Source organism: Mus caroli, chromosome 8 (genome assembly GCF_900094665.2).
Source record: "Mus caroli chromosome 8, CAROLI_EIJ_v1.1, whole genome shotgun sequence".
In the NCBI taxonomy this organism is placed as follows: Eukaryota; Metazoa; Chordata; class Mammalia; order Rodentia; family Muridae; genus Mus; species Mus caroli.
Window position 1 is genome coordinate 97,116,274 of NC_034577.1, and position 10,865 is coordinate 97,127,138.

The following is a 10,865-nucleotide window of genomic DNA, read 5'->3' on the forward strand; positions in this document are numbered from 1 at the left end:
TTGGTTCACTTTGTGGATTGAGATAAAATACTAAGAAGAACCCCAAAATTCACTTTCCCAAAGCCAGACCCACCCATTGGATTCATCTTGTGCTGAGCCCAACCATCTGGGTTAGACAGGCCACTGCCAGCTTCCTTGAGCAAATGGTGGCCAAAATGTCTAGTTCCACAAACCACCAGTGCAGGAAGCCTGTGTTAACCTACTCTACTTCAGAGAAGGACACTCACATCTGTTTCTATGTCCAAAGCATTTACTTCTAGGAAATATTTGCCCCTTCACAAGTGGAGGGACTTTCAGGGTACCAGAATGATATCTGAGAGGACTGGGTGGGTATCCTCTAAAAGTCACACGATAAGGCCTAACAAGGTCGCAACAATGGTGAGGCTTGGGACTATGAGAGGAGAGGATTCTGAGTGTGAGATCTTGGGTGATAACTTGTGTATATAATATTCTGGAGTCCCCGGTTGGTTCTTTTCTGGATGCTGTTTCTGAGGTCGCAGGGCTGAGTGGCAAGCACCGTCCAGCTGCTCCTCTGGGATCATGTCTTCCAGGGGACTTTGCCATTTGTTTTTGTCTCGGACCTGGAGATGACAGTTGGTGGTCAGCGGCTCTCCCAGGTCTCCCATAGCTCATTAGGTTCAGGTGCTTACACCTCTCTATTACCCACATCTCGGCATACCTGTTCCACCTGTCTGAAGACCCGAAGCAGGTTTCCTCGAAGGACGCCTTGTAGTTCCTGTTCATTCCAGCCTCGTCTCAGCAACTCCTCTATGAGCACTGGATATGTAGACACATCCTCCAGGCCCTGAGGGAACCTGTATAATCACCAGCAGGTGACTCTTAGACCTGGTATCCTAATCCCAACTCGTTACCTCAACTCAGCTAGGTGGTGGTGGCGGTGGCGCGCACGCCTTTAACCCCAGCACTTGGGAGGCAGAGGCAAGTGGATCTCTGTCCTGTCTACAAGACAGCCAGGGCTACACTGAGAAACCTTGCCTTTTTTTGTTTTTCGAGACAAGGTTTCTCTGTGTAGCCCTGGCTGTCCGGGAACTCACTCTGTAGACCAGGCTGGTCTCGAAAACTCAGAAATCTGCCTGCCTCTTCCTCCCAAGTGCTGGGATTAAAAGCGTGTGCCACCACTGCCCGCCCAAGAAATCTTGTCTTGAAAAACAAAACCAGAAACAAATAAAGAAGCAAAAAAAAAAAAAAAAAGCATGACAAAAGAGAGCTTGCAGAGAAGATAGTCGTCACCCCATCCCCGACCTTGCTGACAGCTCAGAGGGAATGGACCTGTTGGGCCTGGGTACTGGTGTGATGTGCCATGAGCTTTCTCAGAGTAGCCTTAGTGGGGGCCTTGAACTGGAGACATACAGGAGAGCACAGGAAAGAGACCCTGGGGATGGAGAGAGGTCGAGTGGGCAAAGCCTAAAAGCTGTGAGGACCCTGATGCGGTGAGAGCAGCTTCAGACAAGCTGCAGAGAGGTAAATACTCACTGTTTGGTACCGTCATAATCTCCGCCAATCCCGATGAACTCGGATCCAATGACTGACCTGATGTGGTCAAAGTGATCTGGGGAGAAACAGTCAGCAGTTTGGGGCTTTTAGGGAAAACGTGGTCCCGGAAGTAGAGTAGACTTGGCTGGTCCCACTCCTCCTTTGTTCACAGTCGAGTCAACTTTATTTCTTCTCCTACATTAAGCCATGAATTCACGGGGAGTGGGCTCCAGCAGCTGGGGCTCCTTCCTGATTGGCTCACACGAAGTGTGTGTCTCTGGGTGGAGTAAACTGGTGCTTCTGCTGACCTTTCTCTTTGGCGTTCCCCCTTCCCCTGCCCCTCCTCCTCCTCTCCCCCTCCCCCTTCCCCTTCCCTTCCCCCTGCCCCTCCTCCTCCCCCTCAATCTGAACATTTTCTTGGCAAGAAACTTGCTTCTTTACAGCAATGCCATCTGGACGCTGGGTGAAACTATAGACAGTTTTAGGTGTTCCTGTTTAAACACTGCCCCTCTCCTTGATGTGTACAATATCATTCTTATCATGCATTTGTGTATATGTGTATATATATATATATATCCAAATAAATAACTATATTCCTTAAAAGGTCTAGAGAGAGCTGGAGAGATGGCACAGAGGTTGAAAACATTGTCTGCTCTTCCAGAGGACCTGAGCTGGATTCAACTTTCAGCACCCACATGGTCATCTATATTTCTAGTTCCAGGGGATCTGATGACCAATTCTAGCCTCCAGAAGGGGTCATCGGACATGTGTGGGGTACACAGACATACATACAACAAAAACACCCACTAACATAAAAATAAATTAATAAAAACCAAACAAACATAAGGCCTGGAGAAATTACAGAGGGTGCCCCCCCTTCCTTTTATGTTTCTCATTTTGGTGAATTAGTGGAAGATGGCTTCCATGATCCAAACAGATCACCCCCCTTTTTAAATTTATTTATTTATTTGGTTTTTCAAGATAGGGTTTCTCTGTATAGCCCTGGCTGTCCTGGAACTTACTCTGTAGACCAGGCTGGCCTCGAACTCAGAAATCCACCTGCCTCTGCCTCCCAAGTGCTGGGATTAAAGTCATGTGTCACCAAGCCCAGTGTTAGATTTTCCTTCTTGTCACTGGTACTCCATATATCTGACACCTGAACTAACACAAGCAAGCCCTAGACTAGACTTCAGGTTGGAATGAAAGCATTTGAAACGCCACTGATTTAGGTCATATCCAACTTAATTCATAGTAGATTCCAGCCTGGAAAACCTGACGGGGCCTCCTTCGGACAAGAGTACAGTTGATGGGGATCAAAGCAGGGGCAGTAAAAAGTGAGTGCTTTGGTAATCCACAACAGATAGTTGAGACACTGCTGTAGAACTGATGGTGTAACAGGTCAGTTTGGATTCTACTCTGTTTCAGGTAGCATTAGGTGATGCATGTACTGTCCAGATTGGGATTTTTTTTTTTTTTTTTTTTTTTTTGGACAGGGTTTCTCTGCATAACCCTGGCTATCCTGGAACTCATTCTGTATTATCATCTGTGGGGATCAAAGCCAGGCCTTTCTAGGAAGCAGGCACTCTACCAACTGAACCACATCCTGAGCTCCCATAATGGCATTTTTGGCTAAACTGTTAAGGCTGTGCTGTTACCCCCATGGCTTCAGGTCAAACAGTGCTATTCAGAAAGCCTAAGAGGAACTCGTTTATTATTCTCTCAAATTCCAATAAAATAGTCTTTGAGGGAAAAAAAACAGAAAGGAAAAAAAAAGGATTAAAAGGATATATAAAGAGGTATGTTTCAGGGAAGGGACCTCACCTGCCACAGTGGATACATTGGCTAAAGGGTTGCACGGTAACACTCCTACGGAGAAGGTCACCATCACGATGCCACCGTTCTTCTTCTGCAGGAATGGTCAAAGGGACACTCAGCTTGGATCCCAGCACAATTATGTGCCTACCTATAACCCTTGTGAGAAAGCTTTGGAGCCTGAAGGAGATTTTCCCTCCCTGGCTTTGTGTCAATGAGGGAAGCTTGACCTTGATTTAGGTAACGTCTTGCCCCTGGATTGGAGAGATGTAAGAATTTCATCTCCAACAATCTCCCTACCCCAGGTTCAAGAATTGAGAGGCCATGGTTTATGGTTTTGTTGGGCAGAGAACGCTCGCTCTGAGGGTTAAGGGGATGAAGGGATGGGGGTTCAAGTCTTTCTTTTTCTTTTTCTTTCTTTTTTTTTTTTTCAGAATGTCTCACACAACAGCCAAATATACTTCTGCAAAAACAGAAGATAAGTGTCAGTTCTGTGAATTCTCTCTTCTTCTCGTGCTGATCCATAATCTATCATTGGTTGACAGAAAGGCGTTCAATGAGAAGATGGGGGTTCGAGTCTTAAGTTAGGTTCCAGGGCTAGGAAATCTCTCACCAGAAGCTGCAGGAGGTCATCAGGAAGATTCCGAGCATTTGTGCACACAGCCCTGGCAGCGGAGTGGGAGAAAATCACAGGGGCTTGGGATACTTCCAAGGCCCGCCTGGCTGTAGCATCCGAGACGTGGGACAGATCAACCATCATACCCAAGCGATTCATTTCTGCCACCACCTTCTGCAGGGACAGGTTAAGGAGGAGGGTGTCAGGGCTACACGTACGCACACATTTACCTTTCAGAAAAGTGGGTGTGTTTGTGTGGAGTTCTTACCTCACCAAAGCTGGTCAGTCCAGTGACACTGCCGTAGAATGCGTGGACGCCCTTGGATGAGGTCTCTGCCCTGCAGGACAAGCATGAGGCAAACTAACTGATGGTCACACCCCTCCAAACTCTACCCCTGCAATCCCACAGAGCTCGTTCACAGACCCAGGTTGGCAAAAGGAGGAATCCCAGTCTGGCTCTTATCAAAGCCCAAGTATCAGTCCCTGTGTTCAAGTCTCGGAATCTACGAGGGCAAATCTTGGTCTTTGTCCACAAGGGCAGAATCCAGCTTTGGAGGGCTCCGTGCTCACCAGGGTGTGTTGCAGGTGTGTGTGAGCGTCAGGTAGCGCACCCCCAGCAGGTAGAAACTTCGAAGCACAGTGAGGCTGTTGTCTAGCGAATGGCCACCCTCCACACCAATGAGGCAAGCCAATTTCTGGGTGCTGTTCAGAGCTGTAGGCATAGGTCAGGTGATTATTTTCAGGAACTATATAGTAGCTTCATCCATTCCCCCAATACCCTGAATAAATCCACTTAACTTTAACTGAGGTCACAAGTTCCAGCTCAGAATAAGAGGCACACATTCTGCGAATGAGGTCTATCTGCTCCAGAGTGAGACGCAGGGCATCCCGGTCCTGCGTCTGGCATGGTACGTAAGCAGACCAGAACTGGAGGCAAAGCCAGGGGTTGGTTTGTATAGGAGAGCTACCTTGGCCTTTACAATGGACAGACTTGTGGGTTTAAAGGCCACATGTAATGAATCTGACCCGTCTAACCACAGGCTTATATTAGGTCTTTTTTTTTTTTTTTAATTTCTTTGTCACTATGGTAACTGAGTTCCCATCTGACTAAATTGTCATTTCTGGGGCACCAATTTTTTCAACCTTCCCCAGCAGCTGTGTGTGTGTGTGTGTGTGTGTGTACCTGGGCTCCCACCAAGCCATCTTTAAGCCTATCCAGGTTGGTCTGGCCATGGGTGAAGTTTCTCAGGTTAGCATCTTGTAGTCCATTCTGGTAAAATTGTCTCAGGACAAGAGGCATGTCATTGTGGCTGTAGAAGAGTCAAAAAAAGAGGTTAGGTCAAACAAAATTGGCTGAGTATTTCTGCCTGTGATCCTAGCAGTCAGAAGGCTAAGGCAGGAGGATCATTTAAAGTTCCAGGCCAGTCTAGTCTAGGCTACTTCTGATGAGCTCTGTAATAATCACACTGTGCCTCTTTGGCTTCCAACTCTAGCAGAACGTAATTCTGACAGCTTCTCTCATCCTACATCGTTACCCAGACCATACTGAGATCCCCAAAAACCTGGACTGGGCTGGGAGTCCTCACTAGAGAAGTGATAGAAAGAGGTCACCCACTGATGATAGGAGACAGCATTTAGGGGTGGGTAATAGGAGACGACCTTTATTAGTACAGCAGGCTCCGAACCCTCTGCACCCCAGGTGTATGTTCAACCCCGTTTCATTCTGACCGGCCCCAAGCCATCCTTACGCACCCATCTATAAGCGGGAACTTCTGCATCAAAGCTCTTGCGCGATCTCGCAGGTCTGGGAAATTGGGGTTGCCAGGAGTGGTTGGAATGCTGGAAATGTCGGGCTTGGTGAGTGCTCTGGGGATGCTTGATGTAGTGGAAGCACCAGAGATGCCTGGTTTTGTATGGGTCCATATTAGAGGCTGTGAAGGCCCTAACAGCAGCAGCACCAACAGGAACACTGAAGGCCCATGGCCAAGCACCCAATGACCCTTGAGCGACATCTTGCTCAGGGCGGAGCAAGCCGGCACCAATGAGGGTCGCGAAAGCCTGAGAAGGACAGAAGGCGGTGATATAATCCTGAGCCTCAATTTAAGCCACGCAGAGACCAGGTCTGGTGAGAAGAGGTTTGAGGTCACCGGATTCCAGTCACTGTATGGGGAAGAGGTGCATGAAAGCCGCCAGGGGGAGCTACAGCCCTACTATCCCCGTCTCCAAGGGCACTTCCGTGGCCTGCTTCTGTCTAGGTTTCTTTTGTCCAATGTCCCCACTGTTTACTTTTCCCAAAGGACCAACCAAGGTGATTCCTAGCTGCGTCTAGGAACTGTTCTCCAAGAAAGTAGACCCGGTGGTATTTCTTTCACAGTGAAAGGGCCTCTAGCTCTTTGCAGACCACATCTTGTCCCTGACTACCTGCAGCCCTCCCTGACTTCTTCAAGGGACACAAGTACCGAGACACACTGACCTCTCCACTTTATCTACCATCCTCTGAAGCCTCCAGCCAGCAACTGGGAACTAGTAGGAGCACACACCTGCATGCCCCAGCCCTATTCAAGGTGAGGACTGGTCTCCCTCCTCAGCAGATGCCATGCCCACCCAGGACTCTCCTATTGACCATGTGAGGTGAGAAGAGAGTAAGCACCTGAGTGCTTCAGGGAAATACTTAGTAGCACAGGAATAAAAGTCTGTCAGCTAGAGAGATAGAAGGACATGGAATACCTTCCAGGACAGCGGAGCCCCCCATCCCAGCACCTTCCTCCTGGGGCTGCAGGCTGACCTCCTACCTCAGTGTGGAAGCCAGGGCAGATGGATAAGCCCTCAGACCTGCCACTTGCGTCCAGCTACTCCACGCCCAGTGTCTGAGGCTCTTGTGGCCAGAGCTCTCCTAGAAACCTCAAGGACTTAGTTCCTGTCCTTACAAGCCCCACCCTGTTTCCAGCCTGAGCCCTTACCCTCTTTGCTTTCTCCAGGATCAGCCCCGGCTTCATGCATGCACACACAGAACACAGACACCACAAGCCCACATATAATACAGACACCACACACCACACATATAACACACACACAAACACATACTATACATGTACACATCCCCCCCCCATACTACACACACACACACACACACACATACACACACACACACACACATACACACACACACTGGCCATGAATGTTTTTGTAGAAGTCCCATCCCTTAAAGCAGTTTCAGGGTCTATGCTTATACTCCATTAAAAAACCTTTTCTTTTCTGATCCCTAGTCCCCACTGGAGAGGATCCAGTGTTTGCAACCTTCCTCAGGAGGCACGGGGACTTGGAGATGTCGAGAAACCCTCTTTCAAAAAGGAAATGGAGTGTGGACATGATAACATTTGTCCCAGAACTTGAAAGGCATAGGCAAGTGTATCTCTGTGAGTTCAAGGGTAGCCTGGTCTACATAATGAGTAGGCCAGATAGAGTTACAGAGTGAGCCCTGTCTCAAATGAATAAATATATTTTGAATTTAAAAAGGAAATGAGCAAACTCTTCGATAAGGAGGCAGAAATTTTGGACTACCCAGGATGATGGATTTGTGTTTTCGGGACTGTACATTAGTGTGCGCTGTCTGTAGTAGTGCTATGCTAAAAGTAGCCAAGCCCTTGCCTGCTATAGCTAGTAAGTAGGTTTCATTGGTAGGCCCACTATAGAACGGGTATTCCTTTGGGGCTGTGCTTCACATCAAGGCGTTCTTTGCTGGATTCAGACCTGGCTCCTTTTCCTCCCCCCCTCCCCTCCCCCACTGCCACTTTCGTGCGGACAAGTTGACAAAGGGGAAGAGAAATTCTCAGGTTTTCCGGTCTCCCTGTCACCATTGTGGGTTTGAGGGTAAATATCACACTTGTTCTGTTTTGTTGTTGTTGTTGTTGTTTTTGTTTTTAGAGCTTTATTATAGAAATGCAGGGGAAAGAGAGAAGATAGAAAGGAAGGTGAGAGAAAGAGAGAGAGAAGAGAGGAAAGAAGAAGACAAAGAGAAAGAGAGAAGTGAGAGAAGAGAGAGGTGAGAGGACAAAGGAATAAGAGAGCGAGGTGCGGGCCGAGCACCCCGCTTGTTCTGTTCTTAATAAGCCCCAGGAAGTTGAAGGGTATAAAGAATATGGCTTGGAGAGAGAGAGAGCTTAGTGCTGAAGACACTGGCTGCTCCTCCAGAGCACCCGGGTTTGATTCCCAGACAAAATATCCAAACACATAAATAGAATAAAATCTTGAAGAGAGGAAGAGAGAGAGAGAGAGAGAGGGGTGATGACTTAAAAGTGTCTTCTTCATTGTTCCCTATCTTTTTTTGAGGCAGGGTTTCACTGAACCTGAAGCTCATCATTTCAGCAACCCTGACTGGCCAGCAAGCCCAGAGATCCCACCCTCTTCCCCCCCTCCCCAATGCAGGGTGAGAGGCTGCTGTGCCTGACTCTTTGCCTGTGTACCAGGGATCCACACTCAGGCCCACACGCTCATACGTCCTTACCAATAGAGCTAGTTCTCCCGCCGCCACTGCTATAGATTACAACATTTATTTACTTAATTCTCTGTGTGTCTACAGGTGTGGAGGTCAGAGGAGAACTGGAAGGGCTTGGGTCTCTGCTCTCACCATGCATGTCTCAGAGACCAAGCTCAGAATGCCAAAGCTGGCAGCAAGCACCTTCACCTGCTGAGCTGCTGAGCATTTTGTTTCTTATGTTTTTTTTTTAATTTTCAATTATTTTATGTGTATGAGTTTTAGTTGCATGTTTGTCTGTCTAACACATGATTGTCTGTCTACCACATGAATGCCTGGTGCTCTCAGAGGTCAGCAGAGGGAATCAGATACCCAGAGACTGGAGTTATAAATGGTTGTGAGTCACCATGTGGGTGCTGAGAATCTAACACTGGTCTTTTTTTGTTTGTTTTTTTGTTTTTTGTTTCTCTGTATAGCCCTGGTTGTCCTGGAATTCACTCTGTAGACCAGGCTGGCCTCGAACTCAGAAATCCGCCTGCCTCTGCCTCCCAAGTGCTGGGATTAAAGGCGTGAGCCACCACTGCCCGGCCTAATCCTGGTCTTATTGAAGAGCAACAAGTGCTACTGACCTCTGAGCCATCTCTCCAGCCCTGGCCCTATTTTGAAGCAAACCACAAGGCTGGGATCTAGTTCAGTAGTCGAGGGCTTACCTAGAGTGTGCAAAGCTTGAGCAATAGCTCCAGGGATAAGAGGAAATAAAAAGGTAAAGCAACTCATAGATACGCATTCCATTTATATGTCAATGTTTTCTTCTTAGAAAGTCGGGGCTTTTAAAAGCAAATCACTATAAAGGCATCATTAAAAGCTCATAGTCCATTTTCTGGTGTTATTTCTTGTATGTGTGTGTCTGTATATGTGTATGCACATGTGGCTATACATGTGCTATGGGAAGAACATGGAGGTCAGAGGACACCTTGTGGGCATTAGTTCTCTTCTCTACCACGTGTGAGCTGGGGATTAAACTCAGGCTTGGTGGCAGGTGCCTTTACCTGCCCTTCCTAAAAAAAAAAAAAAAAAAAAAAAAAAAAAAAAAATTGAGACAGAGTCTCACTCTGCAGCCCAGGCTGGCATGGAAGTTACTCTACAGCACAGGCAACTCTCACACCCATTTCGTTTATCTTGCCTCAGTCTCCCAAGTGCTGAGATTACAGGTGTGTGCCACTATACCAGATGGTCCTAAACTGTCATGTTCAGATCTCCACAACTGCCCCCTTTCTATAACTATTTGGATTTCAATATGAAAATGATGGATGATGATGAACGCCGTCCTGGTTTAGTTTGCAGTTCTGAAAAGAATTGATTCTTTGCAATTGACTTGTTGAAAAAAAATTGTTAGTTTTGTCCTTGGCATTTTCCATGGTGTTGAGTTTACTGGTGATGTTCTATGGCGTCTGATGTGTTCCTCAGTTCCTTGTTTCTCCTATAAACTGGCGTATTGGGAAAGCTTTTCTTTACTTGTTTATTTAGAAGTGTGTAAGCTCTGTATTAACCATTCTGTCCTTAACTTGTAGCTTAAACAATCCTCCTTTGTCAGCAACTGCCGCAGACCTTCTTTTTCTTGTGCCTGCGTAAAAACAGGTCTCTTGAGCAGATGGGCAAAGAGTCGGATGTGTTGACAGACAGACACACGAATACAAGAGAGGTGTTGAATCTGAATGTAATTTTCTGGTCGAGCTTAGACTAATTATATTACAGCGANTATCATAAATTGTAAAACATAACAGATACGGTACATTGAAGTTTTCCAGGTGCAAGAGGAGTGACTACAAAAAGAATTTGCAGGAACCAGATAAATGTTTAGGTTAGAGATAAGTATCCCTCCAGATGCAAGAGGAGTGACTTCAAAAGGACTATGTTTGCTTTAGAGATTAACTGCCGGCTTCAGATTCACACTTTAGCGTTAATTGGGCTAGGGGGGTATAAACCCTTGCCTGGCTTCAGGAATAAAGTAGTGTCATGAACCTTAGAATTCTTAGGCCTTGTTAATTCTTATCTATGGCTGGAGAATTCCCATTATTCAGTATAGTATATTAATTTGCTCTTGGCATGGAATGTAGTCCGTAATAAGAATTTTTATCTCAGTGAGAATATCAGACTCTTTCTGTAGACAACTGAATTTATGGTAGTGCTTAATTGTTTTATGGTAGAGCTAAATTAGTTACTGAATANGTTAAACTCCTTGCTGCTATCTGGAATCTAAGAACACTGGGAAAAGGCTCTAGCTATGTTAGAATACAATCTTAAAAGGCATTACATTAGCCGGGCGTGGTGGCGCACGCCTTTAATCCCAGCACTCTGGAGGCAGAGGCAGGCCGATTTCTGAGTTCGAGGCCAGCCTGGTCTACAAAGTAAGTGCCAGGACAGCCAGGGCTACACAGAGAAACCCTGTCTCGAAAAACCAAAAAAAAA

General features: G+C 46.8%; 1 protein-coding gene and 1 non-coding gene across 3 annotated transcripts in view; both read right to left on the bottom strand.

Moving 5' to 3' along the window:
• Positions 1 to 344: 344 nt before the first annotated feature.
• LOC110299945 (dipeptidase 2) overlaps positions 345 to 10,865 on the bottom strand; it is a 12,082-nt gene continuing 1,561 nt past the window's right edge. The window contains exons 2-12 of one of the 2 annotated variants that reach the window (XM_021169921.1): positions 5,675 to 5,980; positions 5,106 to 5,232; positions 4,701 to 4,849; positions 4,493 to 4,624; positions 4,191 to 4,260; positions 3,920 to 4,096; positions 3,316 to 3,400; positions 1,757 to 1,808; positions 1,495 to 1,551; positions 680 to 815; positions 345 to 581 (exon numbers count right to left, since the gene is read on the bottom strand). In XM_021169921.1, the coding sequence (XP_021025580.1) occupies positions 345 to 581; positions 680 to 815; positions 1,495 to 1,551; positions 1,757 to 1,808; positions 3,316 to 3,400; positions 3,920 to 4,096; positions 4,191 to 4,260; positions 4,493 to 4,624; positions 4,701 to 4,849; positions 5,106 to 5,232; positions 5,675 to 5,980 (1,528 nt within the window). Of the gene's footprint in view, positions 582 to 679; positions 816 to 1,494; positions 1,571 to 1,756; positions 1,809 to 3,315; positions 3,401 to 3,919; positions 4,097 to 4,190; positions 4,261 to 4,492; positions 4,637 to 4,700; positions 4,850 to 5,105; positions 5,233 to 5,674; positions 5,981 to 10,865 lie in introns of those variants that run through there. The other variant, XM_021169922.2, reaches the window with a different exon arrangement.
• Positions 3,740 to 3,872, bottom strand: LOC115031783. Its single transcript, XR_003837447.1, has one exon. It is a non-coding gene; the product is annotated as a small nucleolar RNA SNORA75 (small nucleolar RNA).